This window comes from Cydia fagiglandana, chromosome Z, assembly GCF_963556715.1.
Source record: "Cydia fagiglandana chromosome Z, ilCydFagi1.1, whole genome shotgun sequence".
NCBI lineage: Eukaryota > Metazoa > Arthropoda > Insecta > Lepidoptera > Tortricidae > Cydia > Cydia fagiglandana.
The window spans coordinates 30,607,126-30,627,715 of NC_085959.1; the positions used below are offsets into that span (position 1 = coordinate 30,607,126).

General features: G+C 39.7%; 3 protein-coding genes across 4 annotated transcripts in view; 1 reads left to right on the top strand and 2 right to left on the bottom strand.

Moving 5' to 3' along the window:
- LOC134678204 (ATP-binding cassette sub-family C member 4-like) overlaps positions 1-17,159 on the top strand; it is a 41,243-nt gene extending 24,084 nt beyond the window's left edge. For both annotated transcript variants that reach the window (XM_063536669.1, XM_063536670.1), the window contains 12 exons: positions 67-209; positions 1,641-1,867; positions 2,857-3,007; positions 3,694-3,820; positions 4,322-4,425; positions 4,662-4,785; positions 5,034-5,273; positions 10,321-10,507; positions 11,598-11,770; positions 11,996-12,095; positions 12,812-12,952; positions 14,241-17,159. In XM_063536669.1, coding sequence (XP_063392739.1) covers positions 67-209; positions 1,641-1,867; positions 2,857-3,007; positions 3,694-3,820; positions 4,322-4,425; positions 4,662-4,785; positions 5,034-5,273; positions 10,321-10,507; positions 11,598-11,770; positions 11,996-12,095; positions 12,812-12,952; positions 14,241-14,282 — 1,759 coding nt within the window. In that variant the 3' untranslated portion in view covers positions 14,283-17,159. The remainder of the gene's footprint in view (positions 1-66; positions 210-1,640; positions 1,868-2,856; positions 3,008-3,693; positions 3,821-4,321; positions 4,426-4,661; positions 4,786-5,033; positions 5,274-10,320; positions 10,508-11,597; positions 11,771-11,995; positions 12,096-12,811; positions 12,953-14,240) is intronic.
- LOC134678206 (diuretic hormone 45) overlaps positions 1-20,590 on the bottom strand; it is a 129,099-nt gene that overhangs the window by 21,061 nt on the left and 87,448 nt on the right. The window lies entirely within an intron of this gene.
- Positions 18,270-20,590, bottom strand: part of LOC134678205 (uncharacterized) — a 51,002-nt gene continuing 48,681 nt past the window's right edge. Inside the window, exon 11 of the mRNA XM_063536671.1 lies at positions 18,270-20,469. Coding sequence (XP_063392741.1) covers positions 20,389-20,469 — 81 coding nt within the window. The 3' untranslated portion in view covers positions 18,270-20,388. The remainder of the gene's footprint in view (positions 20,470-20,590) is intronic.

The following is a 20,590-nucleotide window of genomic DNA, read 5'->3' on the forward strand; positions in this document are numbered from 1 at the left end:
GGGTTAGTGGGATGGTGCAAGTGGCCCTTAGTCGTATAGTTTTATAATAGCCTGGCGTGTGTTCAGGGTTAAAATGGAGGAACTGGAGGGGAACCCCGGCTTACAGCTCGCAGCGACCAACACCACCCTCGAGCGGATGGCGCTGGTCGACAATGTCCTGTTTGGGGACGGGCCGCTCAGTCGATACAACTGTATCTATATCTACACTGGTAAGATTCCTAAGTTCACTGAAATTGATTTTCTATAGTACATTGTAGGAGAGGACGGAAAACCGCTAAAAGATGGACGAGTGAGTTCGAGGGCCGACACGTTAGTGGAGGCCCTCGAATAATACGAGTCCATCTTTAGCGTTTCCGGCCGAGGCATTACATAGTGCTTTTCACGACTACTGCGAGGAAATAAGAAAACATTTACATAACTATAAGTACTAGCCCGCGATTTCTCTGGTAGCAAATTACTAGCCACTGCCTGAACTGTCTCTTGAATTTCGGTAGGCGTCAGCGTAAGAATATCATTTTCTTCACTAGAAGAACTCATTTTTATAGCGAGCGTAGATACGCGTTTCTTATATTTTTTAGTCAAACACAATATACACTATCCAATTCAGTAAGTATTTTCAGATCCCGCCTTTTTTTACTTTTTTTACCACTTTTAAGAGGCGTTTTTCTGTTATTTGCTTCAAACCGACTCTAAAATAAGAAGCGTTTTTGCTAAAAAAAACCACAAACAGCTACAAAAGTCAAAAACGCCTTAAGCGTGAACTGAATGGATAATTGTTAAAAAAAATGAAGTGAATGGTTTTGTCATTTCTTTTTTTTTTAAACAAGAAATTGGTTCTATAAATAACCTAATTTTATTTTTGAAGGAAAAAGTTGCGCAAAAAAAGACCTTTTATTGTTTTTTTGTTTTAAATGATACTCATTGCTGTAGCGAACTGTCACCAATGACAGATGATGATAACAATGAAACATTGTAGTAGTGGTGGTTCAGGTGCTACAGCTATTGCCTACTTTCCAGCTTGGTTTTAGACCATCTATTGCTACATTTCCGAACAGTGGCGTGAAAAAATTGTCGTATACGTAAACATGTGTTAAGTTGTTTTTTGTTACAAATCGAACGGCAATATCAGATAGCTGATACTCTTATTTAGACATAAACTATGGCTGTTATCACACTGCTCCGCACTTCAAAGCGACGTCCGGTACTGAGTTTTTTTTAACTTTGTAGTGTAGAATATTGACTTGTATGCATAATCCGCCTGGTTTCACACACTGGCTTTACCTCTCCGTGCGATGATGCGCATCGCTCGACGATTGGCGTTTTCTGACGGAGATGCGGTGTGAGCCGTGGGCCAATTCGCAATGAATACCGGCGGCAGTGTAATAACCGCCTATGATGATATAAATGTATAATCATAGAGAAATATATTAAGACAAGAGTGCTCACTCCATACATCAGTATTGGTACCAAAAATACTATTATTTTCACAGTCGACATCTAGCCTCGAGTAGCGGATGCTCAACAACATTAGACTTTCCTTTCGGTGCTACATCTATTGTCAAGTAGCAGTACTGATAATTCCGCTACTCGATGCTTTATCTCGTATTTTTTTCTCTATGGTATAATGGAGTTAATTTCAGGTATGGTGGTCGCGCTGGTGGTGATATCGCTGCTCCGCTCGTTCATGTTCTTCTCGATGGCGATGCGCGCGTCGACGCGGCTGCACAACAAGATGTTCTCGGCCATCACGCGCGCGCCCATGCGCTTCTTCCACGTGAACCCCTCGGGCAGGATCCTCAACCGGTTCTCTAAGGACATGGGCGCCGTCGACGAGGTGCTGCCCGCTGCGCTGCTCGACGTTCTTCAGGTGGGTTTACTTTACCAACATCGTTTCTTTACAGGCTACAAATGTTTTTTTATCGTCTTTTTAGGGTTCCGTACCCAAAGGGTAAAACGGGACCCTATTACTAAGACTTCGCTGTCCGTCCGTCCGTCCGTCCGTCCGTCCGTCCGTCTGTCCGTCTGTCTGTCACCAGGCTGTATCTCACGAACCGTGATAGCTAGACAGTTGAAATTTTCATGTATTTCTGTTGCCGCTATAACAACAAATACTAAAAACAGAATAAAATAAAGATTTAAGTGGGGCTCCCATACAGCAAACGTGATTTTTGACCAAAGTTAAGCAACGTCGGGCGTGGTCAGTACTTGGATGGGTGACCGTTTTCTTTTTGCATTTTTTTCCGTTTTTTTTTGCTTTATGGTACGGAACCCTTCGTGCGCGAGTCCGACTCGCACTTGCCCGGTTTTTTTTAATGTTATTAGGTCCTCGCTTCTAGTACGGGCGGCCTGTAACTATTATTACTTACTTACTACTTACTTTGTTGGCGCGGTGACCCAAAATGAGTCTTAGCCTCCAACACAAGAGCACGCCACTTTGATCGGTCCAGACTACTATACTATTAATACTTAGTTTTATGTTTTGCGGTCGATGGACAATGGATAGATTTTACAGTAATCTCTAAAATAAAATATAAGGTGCCAGTTTAAAAATTTAAAAATATTCCACTTAACTGCGTGTATTGTGAATAAACTACGCTTATACAAATAAATAATTATGTTATATGACTTATGAAAGAGATAGCTAATTAAATATATTTTTTTTAAATCTAGCTATTAGTTCTCCGACTGCCCGCTATGTCGTTATATTTTGCGAATTTACGGGTCACTTTAGGAAAACGCTATTTTTATGATGTTTATTTGGCTCGGCAGACACAAATATTAACGTTAGTTTTTGTTTACCTGTCTTGTCGTTCCGTCTGTTTCTTTTCATTCTCAACTATTTTCTTGTTTGTGTAGATTGGTCTGTCCCTGATCGGTATCGTGGTGGTGGTAGCCGTGGTGAACTACTGGCTGCTGCTGCCGACGCTGGTGATCGGGCTCGTATTCTACGGGCTGCGCATCGTCTACATCGCCTCCTCGCGCAGCATCAAGCGCCTCGAGGGTGTGAGTGAGTCATCTCTGAGACGCCGCTCATTACTATACTGTGTTTATGTGAAACATCAAACGTACACCTATTTCACTAACTTTACATTAATGACATTTCTTCTTCTTCCTTGCGATATCCCGGAATTTGCCACGGCTAATGGGAGCCCGCTTGACAACTAATCGCAAGAATCACAATATACATAATGACAATAATTATGACTTGACAATGGCAATTTCCTGTACATTTCTAGGCCGGTAAGTAATGACGGAACCTATCTTCAATGTTCAGTTGTTGGACCAGCAAAGTACTTGAATTGTAATGGCAGCCGGCTCCCGGCAGCCAGTGAATTTTCATTGTTAGCATGGTGAAATACGGGCATAAATATCGTATAGCCACCATGTGGTATAGTTGTGAATCCGATAACACGGGAACTTAATGTAATCGCAGACGAATAATGCCATTTAGTATAACGATTCTCTAAATGTTTTGATGTCCATGGACTTCATAGTATTATTTCAATTACATATTATATCAATACGCAAGAACGGCCTCGATAGCCAAACTACTTATATTTGAAACCTGAAGACCGCTAATTTCAACCTTTTCTTATATTTCATTACTCATATTCTTAATCAATGAGTCCGCATAAGACTATCGTACGTAGTTTGGTTGGTACTCGAACATTCTACAGTAGCAAGTGTCCCCAGCTCGAAGCCCGGTGTTCTCGCACCTCAACGCGTCGCTGCAGGGCATCACCACCATACGCGCGTTCGGCGCGCAAGAAGCGCTCGTGCGCGAGTTCGACAACCACCAGGACCTGCACAGTTCCGCCTGGTGAGTACCTACTCAACGCGGCGCTTCAGTCGTAATATCGTGTCCTTACACCCATATATATGTAGTCTCCAATGACACGTACTACACATATTTTTTAATCTTTGTGTTATTTCTACTTAGAATCATGAGCTCTTTCGATTTCGATCCTAATGGGATAAAAAAGTGTCCCGGAATTTCCATAATTTTTTTCGTTCTTCCCATCCCGTTATCGTCTTACAAAGTGTATGAAAAATAATAACAGAATGGAATAAAAAAATCTAATGATATTTTTTCTGTGATCGAAAGAGCTTTGTGATTCCGAGTAGAAATAAAATTAAAATTCTCATATCTTAAATAAAGTATACAACTTTAATAAAATGACCCGCATTTATTATAGTCAGGCTAAGACACTCAAATAATGAAGTTCTTGCAATAAAATAAAACAGCTAAACCGTCTACTGCTTGCACTTTATAAGGTAAAGCATATTTATACTTAGTGAATGCTATGTGCTTGTTTCGCAGGTACTTATTCATCGCAACATCCCGTGCGTTCGGATTCTGGCTGGACCTTGTGTGTGTCGTATACATCGCCATCGTTACTCTCAGCTTCCTCGTACTTAATTCAGGTATTATGTTTACAATGTTTGCGCTGATTGACGTTTACAGTACCATTTAAGAACTTCGCTCAGGGCCTTGTACATTATATTGTAAATCATATTATGCTATTCAGACACTGTCAAGTCAAGCTAACGTTTGAATGAACGTATGCGTTTAAGGCACTGGCAGATTACAGCACCTGGCGAAAGTTCGTACAAATATAAGCAATGTGTATACGTTAAAACTTATTCTGTTTTGTACACAGTTGGCCAGTTCAGCGGTGGTGATGTAGGCCTCGCTATAACGCAAGCTATAAGCTTGACTGGTATGTTCCAATGGGGTATGAGGCAATCTACGGAATTGGAAAATCAAATGACCAGTGTGGAAAGGTAAATATACAATAACATCTGCTTAAATATATGAAGTGTCTTTAATTAAAAAAATACGTTGTGTGTGTTATGTTATGACCGGGAACCAATTTGTTTGCTGGTTCATCTATTTGTCACAGTAAAATATGTAAGAGCAATAAATAGAAAGGTAAGAAGACGGAGAAAGCTTTTTTATCTTATACTGAGACAGAGACATCGTCATGGCAACAAGAATGAGTGGCTTGAGAAAAACTTTGTTATTTGTGTAGAGTGGACGAGTACTCAAAGATTGAATCGGAGCCGCCGCTGGTGTCGGAGGGCAGCCGCAAGCCGCCGCCGTCGTGGCCCGAGGAGGGGCGCGTGGAGTTCCGGCACATGTTCCTGTACTACACGCCCGGCGAGCCGCCCGTGTTGCGCGACCTCACCCTCACCATCCAGCCGCGCGAGAAGGTCGGCATCGTTGGCCGCACCGGCGCCGGCAAGTCATCGCTCATCAACGCTCTCTTCAGGTAACACTCCCTCTTTGAAAGAAAATATGTGACATCCCACGGATAAAAGGTACCTTATGGCGGTTGGCGCTTACGCTATTATTAACGCCGCTCCAATATTATTGCGGCGCTATGCGACGTAAGCGCCAGCCGCCATAAGGTAGCTTTTGCCGTCGAACGTCACATATGAAAATCAAGAAATGTTAACTAGGCCTAACTTAATATCAGACAAACCAATCTCAACGCGTTCAAAGGGTTAAAACCTTTCAACTTTTTTTGTTACATGGTTTTAGTACTTATGTAGTGTCCTTGCGCTCATACATCTTATAATTCTTATAAAACCACGTCTGTCTGCCTGTATGTTCGCGATAAACACAAAAACTACTGAACGGATTTTCATAAGAAAGGTTTAGGTATATAACTTGTTAAGGTTTACCCATGCGAAGCGTGTCTCCAAATACCGTGTTTGTTTAGTCTGTGATATCAAAGAAAATAGATAGTATAGACAGGGGTGCGAAGCTCCTGACTTCGGCCTAACTCGGCTCCGCTCGGCTCAGCATTGCTCCGAGCAATTTTTAGGGTTGGCACCACTTGACTTCCTTTTGCGTGCACGACCACAGATACGATAATCACTTAAATTTTGACAACCCTAAATAGCCGAAAGGGATAGTGCCATATATTAGAAAGGGATAGTATGATTCGACCCTGAACCGCTGTCAAACTTCGGTTTTGTAGGAAGCTTCCTTTCTGTACGGTAGTACTATTATTTATTGGCTACAAATATAATGACCACCAAAAAATACTTTGGTACCCTAAATAAAAAAATCATGCCTACCAAAAAAAATTACTGAACACCAAAAAAATAAGCCCTAAAATTACAAGAGTACCACCGTTTTAATTACGACTACACTTCAAATTATATTCGAATACCAAATATATTGAATGATTACCAAAAATCATTAATGATCACCAAATCTTGAACACCAAATTAATGCGATATTTTCACCTAAATAAACCACTATGATTACCAAAAAATGTATACATATTACCAAATAAAGTAAAATGATGCCATAATTACTAGCCCCTCCCGCTCAACCCCCCGTACCCCGCACCGCATACCTACCTAACCTAACCTACTTTTCTAGTAGCATACTAAAATGCTACTAGAAAAGTAGGTTAGGTTAGGTTTGTTCCCAGGATGCGTAAGTCTCGCCGATGCAGATCAGCAGGACGAGGAATACAGTACAACGGACAACAACTGGCAAATGGCGCATAGAGTCGTCACCGCTGAGAAACTCAGGTGGGCCATAGACAGCTTCCATCCCTTCAAGGCAGCTGGTCCGGATGGGATCTTCCCCGCTCTCCTACAGTGGGGTCTAGGACTCATCCAGGAAACCCTGACTGATATCATGGCAGCCTGCCTAGCCTGGGGGTACGTGCCCAGGAGATGGAGAGATGTGAATGTGGTATTCATACCTAAACCAGGTAAGAACGACTACACAGCTGCCAAATCCTTTAGGCCCATCAGTCTCACATCATTCCTGCTGAAAACCTTGGAAAAACTGTGCGACAGGGACCTGAGGGACCGAGCGCTAAAGAACATACCGATGCACAACAACCAGCACGCGTACAGCTCAGGTAAATCTACGGAGTCGGCTCTACACATGGTCGTAAGCCGCATTGAGAGAGCCATTCATGGCAAAGAAATGTGCCTCGGCACTTTCATTGACATAGAGGGCGCTTTCGACAAGACTCACTTTTCCAGTATAGGGAACGCCTTGGAAAGCCACGGCGCTGAACCCGGACTAATAAAGTGGATCATGAACATGCTAAATCAAAGGACAATAAGGTATGTAGGTGAACCGCAGGCCGTAGCGGCGGTGCGAGGATGCCCTCAAGGGGGAGTTCTGTCACCTCTGTTATGGAACCTAGTAGTCAACAACCTCATAACCAAACTGAACAAGGAACACTTCTACACAATAGGCTACGCTGATGATCTGGCAATATTAATATCAGGGAAATTTGCCAGTACAGTATGCGACCTCACCCAGGCAGCTCTTCGGATCGTGGAACGCTGGTGTAGAGAATTTGACCTATCAGTTAACCCCACCAAAACAGAAATGGTAATGTTCACCAATAAAAGGGTACTTGGCAACTTTACCAGACCAACACTTTTCCAGACTGAGCTACAGCTGACCGATGAAGTTAAGTACTTAGGGCTGACTCTCGACAGTAAACTCAACTGGAACAATCACATCAACAAACGCATAGACAAGGCGGGAGTAATCTTCTGGCAGTGCAGAAGGATGATTGGTAAGAGGTGGGGACTTAACCCGAAAATTACCCTCTGGCTCTATAAGACCATAATCCGCCCCCTACTCTGTTACGGTGCTCTGGTTTGGTGGCCAAGAACAAACCTAGGCAACGTACGAGACAAGCTACAAAGACTCCAGAGGCTCGCATGCGCGGCCACCACTGGCTGCACGAGGTCCACTCCGACTGCAGCCATGGAGGTCATGCTAAACCTTTCACCGCTGCACTTACACATACAACAAGAGGCCAGTCTCTCAGCGGTAAGGTTACGAACCCTCAATATATGGTCTAACACCACAGGAGCTCTTCACACAACATGCCTGGAAAAGTTATACAGCGAGTTTCCGGTGCTCATGGCGGGTACGGATCGAACTCACAAACAAGCCATTTTTGACAAAAGGTACAAAATACAATTATTTGAGGACGACAACTGCGAAGGACTCAATCCCCGGGAGCTGAGAATCTTCACTGATGGGTCCAAAACAGACAGCGGATCAGGCTCTGGAACCTTCTCAGAAGACCTGAACATGTCAATCACCACTCCGCTAGGAGCCCATAACTCGGTATTCCAGGCTGAGTGCATGGGCATTATTAACGCGGCGGCTGCCATCACTGCAAGGAAGGTAGTAGGATCCTCCATCCGCATACTCTCCGACAGTAGAGCAGTCTTAATGGCCCTAAAAAGCCATATAATCACATCCAAACTTATACACGAATGCCACGAACGACTAATGGAGGTATGTCAGAACAATAAGATCACCTTACAATGGATCAAAGGACACAGTGGATCCCGAGGCAACGACGCCGCGGACGAGCTCGCCAGACAAGGATCGGGTGCGGGGCCTATTGGCCCGGAACCGATCCTCCCGATACCGTTTAGTAAGGTACGCTCAATGCTGCTGGCACGTACAGGGAAACTACACACAGAACACTGGCTGAACCAAGCTGGATGCAGACAGGCCAAGCAAGCCATGCCTAGCATGAACGGTAAGCTCACAAGGACGCTCCTTCAACTAGGAAAGGTTCGACTGAGTATGGTAACCAGTGTCATAACAGGTCATGGACTTTTTAACAAACATCTTTTTATAACAGGTGTCACAGACAGTCCCCTATGCCGTGGGTGCATGGAGAAAGAAGAAACAGCCTCTCACGTGGTGCTGGAGTGCAGCGGATTGGCCCCATACAGAGCAAAACATCTCGGATCCCCGAGAGACCTCCCCGAGGTCCTACTCAACATCAAAGGTCTGATAGGATTCCTCGAGGAGCTGGGCTGGCAAGACTAGCCCACCCCATATCACGCAAAATAGGCGCAAGACGTCGAGTTGCGGAAAATCGCCCGTACTACAATACAATAGGTTTGTACTGCTATCAGTTAAGTGGGCTAGGTTAGCACTGCGACCCTTACAGAAACGAATTGCTACTAAAAAAGTGGGTTAGGTTAGGTTTGAATTGCGGCCCTTACAGAAAAGAAATGCTACTAGAAAAGTGGGTTAGGTTAGGTTTGAACTGCGACCCTGACAGAAACGAAATGCTACTAGAAAAGTGGGTTAGGTTAGGTTTAAACTGTGACCCTTACACAAACGAAATGCTACTAGAAAAGTGGGTTAGGTTGGGTTTGAACTGCAACCCACACAGAAACGAAATTCTACTAGAAAAGTGGGTTAGGTTAGGTTTGAACTGCGAACCATACAGAAACGAAATGCTATTAGAAAAGTGGGTTAGGTTAGGTTTGAATTGCAACCCATACAGAAACGAAATGCTACTAGAAAAGTGGGTTAGGTTAGGTTTGATCTGTGACCCATACAGAAACGAAATGCTACTAGAAAAGTGGGTTATGTTAAGTTTGATCTGTGACCCATACAGAAACGAAATTCTACTAGAAAAGTGGGTTAGGTTAGGTTTGAACTGTGACCCATACAGAAACAATTGTGGTTACAATTTAGGTGGTCATTTACTATTTTCGGGTTTACAATGATTATTTTGGAGTCATTTGCTTTAATAGGATAGCAAGATTAAAAAAATTTGGTTATAATTTTACAATAAAATGGAGTTCTAATTTTTGTGGTCATTTACTATTTTTGGGTTTACAATGATTATTTTGGTGTCATTTTATTTAATAGGATAGTACGATGTAAAAATTTGGTTATCAATTGACATTAAAATGGGGTTTGAAAATTGGTAATCATTTACAATTTTTGGGTTAATAATGATTAGTTTGGTGTCATTTCCTTTAATAGGATAGTAAAATGTAATAAAATTGGTAATCATTTCACGTTAAAATGGTGTTATAATTTTGGTGATCATTCATTATTTTAGGGTGGTAAAGTAGATTTTTTTGGTATGAAATTTTATTAAATCTGGTGATCAGTTAAATAGCAGCCTTATTTATTCTGTGGTATAGAGGGTTATTACCAAAGTAAATTTTGTAGTCACGGTCCGTTTACTGCCATCTATCGACACACGATTAAAACTTAAAATAAAATTGAAAATGTATAAATTAATCAAAATATGTTTACGGATAAATGATTTTTAATTTTTGTTGTTCCATACTGACCCATGTTCTTTCACTGATATGTGTTAAAATTGTTAAATATCAAACGGCGTCGTCAACGCCATCTAGCCGAGAATAGGCCAAAGGTGTGTGCGCCATCTATTCGAGAATGACTTTTTCTTGATTTCTGAGGCAAGTTTTTTTCTTAGACTTTATTTATCTTATGCGGAGTTATATATATCTCTGGTGATATTGTCGCTGCAGGCTGGCGACGATAGAAGGCGAGATCATAATCGACGGGCGCGAGACGTCCGGGCTGGGCCTGCACGAGCTGCGGAGCCGCATCTCCATCATCCCGCAGGAGCCGGTGCTGTTCTCCGGCACCATGCGCCACAACCTCGACCCCTTCGACGAGTACCCCGACCACGTGCTGTGGCGCGCTCTAGAGGAGGTATGCGACCGAGTATTCACATGTATTCTTCGTTGACACTCGTACCCACAGACAAACCATCCTCCAGACTGAGCCTAGTCGCGCTACCCCCTCTGCCACGCATACGGTAATTTTACTCGATGTTCGAGTCGAAAGTGTCTTTGTGTGACGTCCGTGTCTTTGAACGGACCAATCACGGTACGGGACTTCGCTCACCTCGTCCCGCGCACCCCCACATTTTTGGCATCATCGGTTGCATGAAATAATTGCTCTAGATTTGGTCTAGAGGATTCCTAGTTTATGCTCGTACCCATGGTGAACGACATACCTGTACCCACATAATGCACATTATAAAACTCATCATCATCACTTTTTACTATAATGGCTCATTATATTTTTTCATGACCATTAAAATTAATCTAGAACCAGAAAAAAATACATATGATAGATGGATGGTGTTTAGCAGAAATAAGTCATCCCACATCCATTTTGCAATAAAATTTCAACTTTAAGCGTACATTTTTTGAGTTGACATCTTATTGAAAAATTAATGTGGGTTGACACATTATTGCTTATCAGCATCCAGATATTGATATAAAAATTGTATTCTGAAAATGTATCTGAACCAAATAATAGGGAGCGTGCATGGACTATTAGGGGGCAACACAAGAGCCGTCAGATTTTTGGCGTGAGGCAAAAATCTGAAGTACATATGCTTCCAATGTAGCCCATAAGATGGCAGACCTTACTATTTCCTATGCACAAGAAAACGTAAGAACCTGTAGATGTACATGTTTATGTTTCCGATTCAGTCCACGAGATGGCTGACCCCTCCAACCTTCATGATGAGGAATTTGTTGATCATATTTTATATTTTAATTTTGATTAATGTAAAAAAGATAGTAGCGCAGTAAGGCATTTTCATACTAATCGGTTGACAATCAATGACCATTATTGATAGAACAAAGCTATTGGGATTGAAAGCCTAATCTGTAAATGCACTATCTTGATTCAGATTTTTCGTGCGAGATCTCGAATTACCAATATTGGTGCGAGATTGCATTCCCTAATGAAGAAACGGTAGCCTTTAAAGTGTTATTGCGTTGTCCAGGTGGAGATGAAAGAGGCGGTGATGGAGCTGGCGGCGGGGCTCAGCTCGCACATGTCGGAGGGCGGCGGCAACTTCTCCGTGGGGCAGCGGCAGCTGGTGTGCCTGGCGCGCGCCGTCGTGCGCCGCAACCGGCTGCTAGTGCTCGACGAGGCCACCGCCAACGTCGACCCGCAGTAAGCCTCAGAACGCAATGCGATTCATGTCTTGCCTTAGGGCTGATTTAGACGGCGCGCGAACTCGCTTGCGATTTTAGTTAATTGCGGACTGTTGGTTACGTGCAATTTAACCGACCGCATGCGAGTTCTTGCATAGTCTAAATGAGGCTCATTTAGACTATGCGAGTTTTTTACATGCAGATAAAAAATATTTAAGCCATTAATACCTATATCTTTTTTCAGGACGGATGCGCTCATCCAAACTACGATAAGAAACAAATTCGCCGATTGCACTGTACTTACCATTGCCCATCGGTTACATACAGTTATGGACTCTGATAAGGTAGGGTCTTAACAGCAATAATAATAGAGTAGTGTAAGGATTTTTTTTATTTACTTAGCAATAGTGCCAGTCTCTTTAACCTTTTGAACGCTACAGGCGGCAATTGACGTCAACGCAAAATCGTGACAACGACGGCATTTCACGTCGATCATGTTTTCATGAAAATCTACTGAAAAACACCCCACTTTTGGGTTGGCATTATTTATTCACAAAACTAAATTTTACCCCTGTGGCGTCACTGGCACGGCAAATAGATGCACCGTTTGGCGTTCAAAAGGTTAATCTTGCTAGAGTGAGTAACTTGGGCATAAATCAGGGATTCAGATTTTTTTATAAGGGTTAATTGGTGTTTAGTCTTGATATCTCGTTTTTTAATGTCAATTTTAGGATTGATTGACTACGTTTTATTCTTACTTAAATACATGTTAAAAATATAATAGAAATATGTAGAGCGATATTTTGATATTTAGTCATACCGGTAACTATTCCGAACGCGATACAATTACCCATTTTATACGTAATAAATAGTTATTTACGATATAAGTGCGGAAAGTTTAACTAGTGCGTAAAATAGCACTTTTCGTGCGTATGTCAAAAATATAAAAGGCCATATGTACTGTAAAACTTACGATAGACGTGCGAATAGGTAATTCCAATTTCCTCTTTTCCGCACATATTTCTTAACGAGTGTTGTAAGGTAGTGTTGACGTGCGCAGGTTTTGGTGATGGACGCGGGTCAGATGGTGGAGTTCGACCATCCGCACGTGCTACTGGGGCGGCCGGGCGGCGTGCTGCGCGGCATGGTCGACCAGACGGGGCGCGCCATGGCCGACACGCTGGCCAGGATCGCTGAACAGGCAAGTTACAGCGTAACCCCCTTATTCATAAACGTTTACTAAAGTTAACAAGCCGATTATAATCATTTGTCCCTTTCCATCATACCGATACGTCGGCAAACGATTATAATCGGCTTGTTAACTTTAGTCAACGTTTATGGATAAGGGGGTAAAGCTCTTCATTTAATGAACATTATTTTTGCGTCCGTAATATTAATATTGTAATATTTTACAGCCGCTATACAGGGTGCTTCCTGTAATAGGAGCAATAAACTAAACTAAAGGCTGTACTCCTCAAACTCACCAACATTTGTTCAGCAACTTTTAAAAATTATGAATACTTTAGATTTAGACTTCCTCTTTTTCATACAAAATAAATATTGCCTTCAATGTACGCTGACATCTGTGTGTTTGACGTTACTTGTCACGCTTTTAATATAACAAAATTTGCAATACATTGCGTCTTAGAATAAACTTTAAAGTGTAATAAAAATCAAAACATGAGTTATTTTCAAAAGTTGAAAGTTGCTGAACAAATGTCGGACAGTTTGAGGAGTACAGCCTACAGTTTAATTTATTGCTCCTGTTACAGAAAACACACTGACTGACGGCGCCGCTATCCTCGGAAACCAGAGCTTAAGATAAGTCGCGGTACAGTACGGTACCTGTGTGTACAGGTGCTCCTGAGCTCTAGTATACTCACCATCTGTACTCCTTTAAATATATAATTATCAACAGACTACAGATATGGACCCGGGTATGTCCTTAAACTACGTCCAAGACCACCGGTGGACGGGCAGCAGCGTCCCTCAAATTCCGTGTACTCGACTGCGATCGCCAACCCGCCTGCTAAGCGTGGCGATTATGGCATTCACCCCCCATAAGGGGGAGGCCTATGTTCAGCAGTGGACGTCTTATGGCTGAGATGATGTGATGATGATGACAGATATGGAGTTGTTATGGAGAACAAGGGCGGGCTGTTGTAGTATAAAATGCACCAGCTATGTTCGAGGTATAGCATTTTACAATGCGCCTATGTTTGACTTCGTACTACTACTTGTGTGGTGTTTGGGTAATCTGTAGCTACAACTTACTTTATTATTGGGATCTGTAACCGAAACAAATGATCCCGTTTATTCAGTTAAGCAGCTGAGGTGGTCGGCATATAATATTGTGTAAGACTGTTGAATGATTGGCAATGAGTTACACTGCTTGTCCACATACTTATGCTTTAGCATCTGGTAATTCTGGTAATTACTGAATACCATATTGCTGATAACCTGCTTATTATTTTATTTGTTTGTTACAGTCTTATAGTAAAAAGCAACGACCTCCGAGTGGCGCCGAGTGATCTAGACAAATATATTAGATTATTGAAATCAATGTACACAAACGTTCCTATGTTTGAATTAGTAAAGTTAATGTAGGTACTTAACAAGGATCTGATCTAGCATCAAGTATATTGCGGTAATGCACGCAACCTTGTGTAAGTAGCCAAGATACTTAATCTTAAATTATCACAGATCCTCAACTACGTCCATAATGTATGAAGCCAGTTATTTTTATATATCTCAAGAACTATGTTTAAGAATAGTTTAATTGATTAGTGTGTATTTGTTAATTTTATAATCGACATGATTCATCCTATATTTAATACCAAATAATTAAGTAGGTGTCAATTCTGTGTTATATGTGACGTCCCACGGGCAAAGGTACCTTATGGCGGGTATGGAGTTATGCATACCCCAGTAATCTACAATAAATAAGCTATCGATAACACAAAAGATCAACCTTCTAAGTTGCGTAGTTACAGAGATATGATTTTTTGAAAATAATGTTGTGAAATGAGCAACTTTACGATAGAGAAGTTTTAAGTTTAGCCGCCTAAAAAACTATGTTCCTGAAGTAAGTTACATAGTTGACTACAAATAATAATACCTTATATATCTGAGATTAAAAAAATGTTGCGACTTGTTCTGTAATGCAAATAGAAACCTTTGATATCGACTGATTTGTGTGTATACTAACCAATCTCTTGAAAATAAAGTTTTATTTCATTTTCACGATTGATTGCAATGAGCTCTCAAGATTTCAATTGTATCTATTAGAAAACGACACTGAGAGACAGTTTAAGCAAAAAACAATACCGATTTAGAGGTGAAAATGTATTTTCTGAGTTTTTCATATAAAATCAGAAAATTGAATATTTTTACTTTTAATGTAACACACAATCAATTATTCTGAGCACATATGAAATAAATTCTGTCATTCAAATTAAATAAATCCTAAAACCCCAACTAAATACTATATTTAACCCCTTATGCCACTTTAAACTTACATAACAATTACAGTATTTGCTCCATACATTTACGAAAAGGTACCTTATGGAAATAAATCTAATAATACATCACTACAAAACATCAATCACATTGAAGTTTATCTTTTATGAATAGAAAATATTAATTTACATTAAACTGCCACAAATTTAATTAGTTCTTCGTCATAATAATCTTAAAAAAGAACAATAATTTGTATGTAATGAAAAGGTACCTTGTGGTTAAGTTACATGATGAGGCATGATGATGATGGAACAGTTAGGATAAACTAATAATATTTTGGGGTAAAGATGGTATAAATCGTCTATTTCTTATCAATAATATATTTTGGTTGCCATTGAAGACAAGCGGCATTGAGGATCAATGACCTCAGATATTCCATAAGGTAATGCGTCGGGTATTGGCATTTTTCAGCAAACCAATGGCTGATTTATTGCATGCGACCAAACTAAATGAAGATATATACTAGTTAAGAAAGACTTGACGAGAGTAACTTTGGTATAATAGCAGGCTACTTGGATTTGTAATGTCGGTCGATGTACGGTTATAATATTTGCTAGGCGCCCCAACCAGAACTGAAATTATCAAATTAGTTTTGCAGAATGCTAATACAGTTCTCTACCAAACTTCTTTTCCCGTATTGACTAGTTTTTTTGGGAATTTTCAATATTTTTTCCATAAGGTACCTTTTCGACTAAACTCTGAGACGACATTACTAGGCTTATAACTAACTTATAACAAAAATAAAAACAGGTAAACAAACGTTACGCATTAAGGTTTCAGATCACACAATAAAAAAAAATTGAGCATTTTTTCACCTCTTTACAAAACATTTCATATCTCCGAAACTAGAAACCCTCATAAGGTACCTTTTCCCGTGGAACGTGACATATATTGTTTAAACAGGTTTACCATATGAATAAGTACTAGTGCGGTAGACCCGCGCGCTGGAAGAGATTTAACAAATACTAAGCAGAGTTTTGTACATAGTAAATTTATTTTATCGAATTATTTTACTACCTCATTCATTACATTTTTGTTTTCAATATCAATACTTAATCAATCAGTTCTTCAACCAAATTATCTCGTATGTATTTATTTTCATGGTAAAACTGTACAAGTGAATGAATTTACTATATTAAACGAAATCGAATATTGAAAGATCTGTCGGGAAGGAGAGCAGGGAATTATTATATTACTTATAACATTAGGGTGTGTATGACATTTAGAATTATGAGCTAACTTACGGAACTTTATGTAGTGTTTATAGTTGAGGTGCTATTATACTTTCTATGTACTTAATGTATAAGTAAATTTGTATTGTGATGTTGGTAGGAATGGTGACGCGACGGATGATACGGTTGCCGTTTCACGCCTAATTGCTCACAAGTGTACTTGATAACGATTTCTAAATAGAACATACGAAGTATGTCATATGAAATATTTAGTGTAACAAATGCGATAAATGGTGCCCATTTTTGATCTTTATATTTTTACACTAATGCAAAAGTCAGTGATAATATAAAAGGAATATTATTTTTCCTGGTTCTTAAATGATAATGAAATTATGTGAAATTCTGTGCCTGTTATAATTATTATATTATACAGGGTCATTTTTGGACCCTTAGCCATATTGGGCGAGGTGATTAGGTAGGCCATATACAGAACAACTTTTTCTATGGGGCTAACTCCGAAATCACAAAATTTTTTTGGCCGTTTCATACATTTTGGTCCAGTGGATGTAGACGTTTTCTATGGGAAGGCCAAATTTCGGGGTTGTTCAGTATGACCTACCTAATCACCTCGCACAATATGGCTAACGGTCCAAAAATGACCCTGTATAATAGCTATTATAATATATGTGAATTAAATACAGTTCTTATGTACCAATACATATTCTTTCATTTTATCCTGAATAAATCTAAATTGTTAGATTCTTGTCAACTCATGAACATAAATCTTAACTCACCCAAAAACCTATCGGAATAATCCCAATACACCTTACCACAGCAATTTCCTCGTAAGGGTCACCATACAAAATTATCCTATTTTTAATTTGAAGTTTGCTGTCTATAGTAACTTGGGATAACCTCTCGTGTGCCGGGGACTTTTTTTCTCGTTGTTTCCTCCTACGGGTACGGATCCGCGTTCCGGCATTCGAGGGCAAAAAAAAGGTGATCCAGTAACTTTGTCGACTTTTGTAATCCAAGTTTGTGAACTCGAGCGCCGAACACAACTTAGAGCAAAACCGAAAAAAAGACCATAAGGTTAGGTCATATCTATGCTAAATTTCTTCCTGGTCTTGGCTAAAACGTAGTGATTTAATTCTCTTTGCTCTTGGCAACTAGGGTAAGTTATATAAAATCTATATAAGAAACAATAGTTATTTGTACAACAAGAGATCATAGTTCGATATTTCTTCGAGTGCTTATTTTGAGTCCCGTGCAAGCGAAAGATTCTACGAGCGTAGCGAGTTAATCTAATTTAGAATCTTGAGCGTAATAAGGGATTCAAAAGCGCACGAGATGTAAATAACTTTGATCTCGTGTAGTACACAAAATTTTTCACCCTAAGCAGTGAGAACATACCTAGAGGGACAGAGATAATATTACCCAAGTATATCGAACTTGTATTAGACCCCGCATGTTGAAATGACATTTGACTATAAAGGTCACTTGAATGACATTTTGTCTCACTCAGTGAGCAAAATGCGATTTTGCTCACTTATTTTGTCTCACTCAGTGAGCAAAATGCGACTTTACTCACTGAGTGAGACAAAATGAATCAGTGAGCAAAATCGCATTTTGCTCACTGTTTTTAAGAAGCAAAGTACCCTTGTTCGAGCTGCTGAGGTGAAAAATATTTTTGCTTAAAAACAGAAAAACTGCAAAATGGGACACAACCGTAGGAAAAAGAGTGGGAAATAACTTCTTGACAAGTTGCTTCCCTTTCGAGTCTGTAACTTGGTAATTTTTTGGTGATACAATGAAAAAAAAACACCATTTTCATGAATATTTCGACATCTTTATTTGTGAAATACTGATATTTAATACAATCGGTGTAGTTCTATCATCAGTTCTAAAGAGCATGAGGCGGAAACAAATTGAAAATAAAACCCAAGCATTTTCGCCGGGTAAGTTCATTGCTATTTCGCCGCCACGTACCCGTACCAGTGGGAACCAATTGATTTATCCTTTGATTATCTGATTTGATTTTAAATATGCAAGTGTTATTTAAACGTCATAATCTTTCATTGAAGTTTCTTTGGAACTTATTAAGAAAGCTAACACCTGGGACTTCTTTTTTCCGTTTTTACCCACCTCTTGCTCGTTAGACGGGGACAAGCACCGATACACATGAAATTCATATTGACTGAAGATGAGAAGAAGAGATTGACTTTGAGGAGTTGTTTGATTATTATTTTGTAAAAAGACCATTTACGAATTATCGTAATCTTCTTTCGTAGGCTAAGCAGCCTAAGCAGGTAGCTGAAAAATCCTTAAACTTCTAACACCAAGTATACATGTTCACTATTACCGAAATTACAATTAATAGGTAAAATAGTAATCCTAAATATATGTATGTACCTACTTATATTATATAAAGTGGATAATGATTAGCCATAAACATAAATCATTATGACCCAATAGGGACATAAGCCACCTGTTAACAAATGTGACAAAAAAAAACAATAAGTAATACTTCGCTTCGGTTAGTATAGTTACATACACGTACCACGCACCTATCTAATTTAAATAACTATAAACAAAAATAACGTCTTACAAGAGGTACACTTGAACTCGTCTTTTTTTCATGAGATATATATATATAATAGATCAATGATATGATTGTGCAAAGGAATTCAACACAATTGAATAGTTTTGAGCAATACCTATGTACGTACGTATACTTGTTACAGCGTAAATTAATTTAAATTTATTATTATCACAGGCCCCAATCCGAGGGTTAATACCGACTATGAATAAAATAAAGGCAAACGTCCTAAGATCGTTTCGTTGCATTACAATTGTGTAAATTGTGAACGGGCCACTGAATTTTACCCTGTGATAGCTCAAATTCAGTCTTTCATTAAGTTCTAAATCATGTGGCACAGTTCAGTTCTTAGAAATAATTAAAACATCGTAAAATTTCACACTTATTCGTTGTAAATCGAATAGATATTGTAATTAATAATGTAAAAACTCGAAATATTTTGGCACATTATAACATTTCTATTATATCGTATCGGTAAAGAATTACGAATCATATACACAAGTGTTTAACCTTTTCGCCGCCACGTCAAATACCTACTCAAGAAAGTGCCATCAACGCCATGTCAAAAATTGCACGGGTTGTCTACACCCGTATAACATACCTAGATAATACCTAGGTATCAAGTCGTGGCACGAAATGTAGGTACTCTGCTTTACAAGTACCTATATCAAGCAATGGCGGCGAAAAGGTTAAATTAACATTAAGATTACTCAGAGATCTTTAAAACTGTCTAACTACATACTATTATTATAATCTGACCGATAAAGTGGAGTTCAGAAACACTACAGAAAGATAAACTGGATTAAATGCAATATTTCCGCAGGTCGCGACATTAAGTATTTTAATACCTATTCCACAACTTAAGGACCTACAATGAGAAAGAAGGCTCTAGCCGCGCATGGCTTATCAGCAAACATATACTTTAGGATATAATATAAAGACGGTATGATCAATAAAACAATAAATTAATTACATAAATACATTACTTCTAATAAACGATTTCCCTCAAACGCAACACAAAAATAGCTTTCAGAAAGCAGAGATGCGTTATCATTATCATCTTATACCTACGTAAGACTAAAGGGCTTGAAATTTTAAATTATTTTACATTCTTAGGTACTCACATTCACGAGCAATAAATATGGGTCAGCTCGTATTGGACATTCTGTAATTACCCGTTTTTGCTCATGAATGCATTTGTGACGATTTGATATGATTATTTCTAATTAATAACAAGCTTACAGTCACTAAATTGTAGTCATTTAATTATAGCGCTAGTTTCGAAGGTCGGAGCCATCCCAACTCGAATCTTGCTGGGAATCCGTTTGTGTCTCGTCGTTAGTTTGTTTACACCACGAGAGCTGTAAGACTACCGGATCGTGAATTCGTATTGTCGTCATTTTCAGCCGGGGTCAGATTCTGGCCAGTCTGTAGAATGTTAATGAAAACATAAAAATCAAACCGCAGTGGTCGTTTTAATTCGCATTCGCTTCGTTAATTAGTTTTCGTTCGCCAATGGCGTCGTGACAGGCTGGTGGGGAAGCCGCAA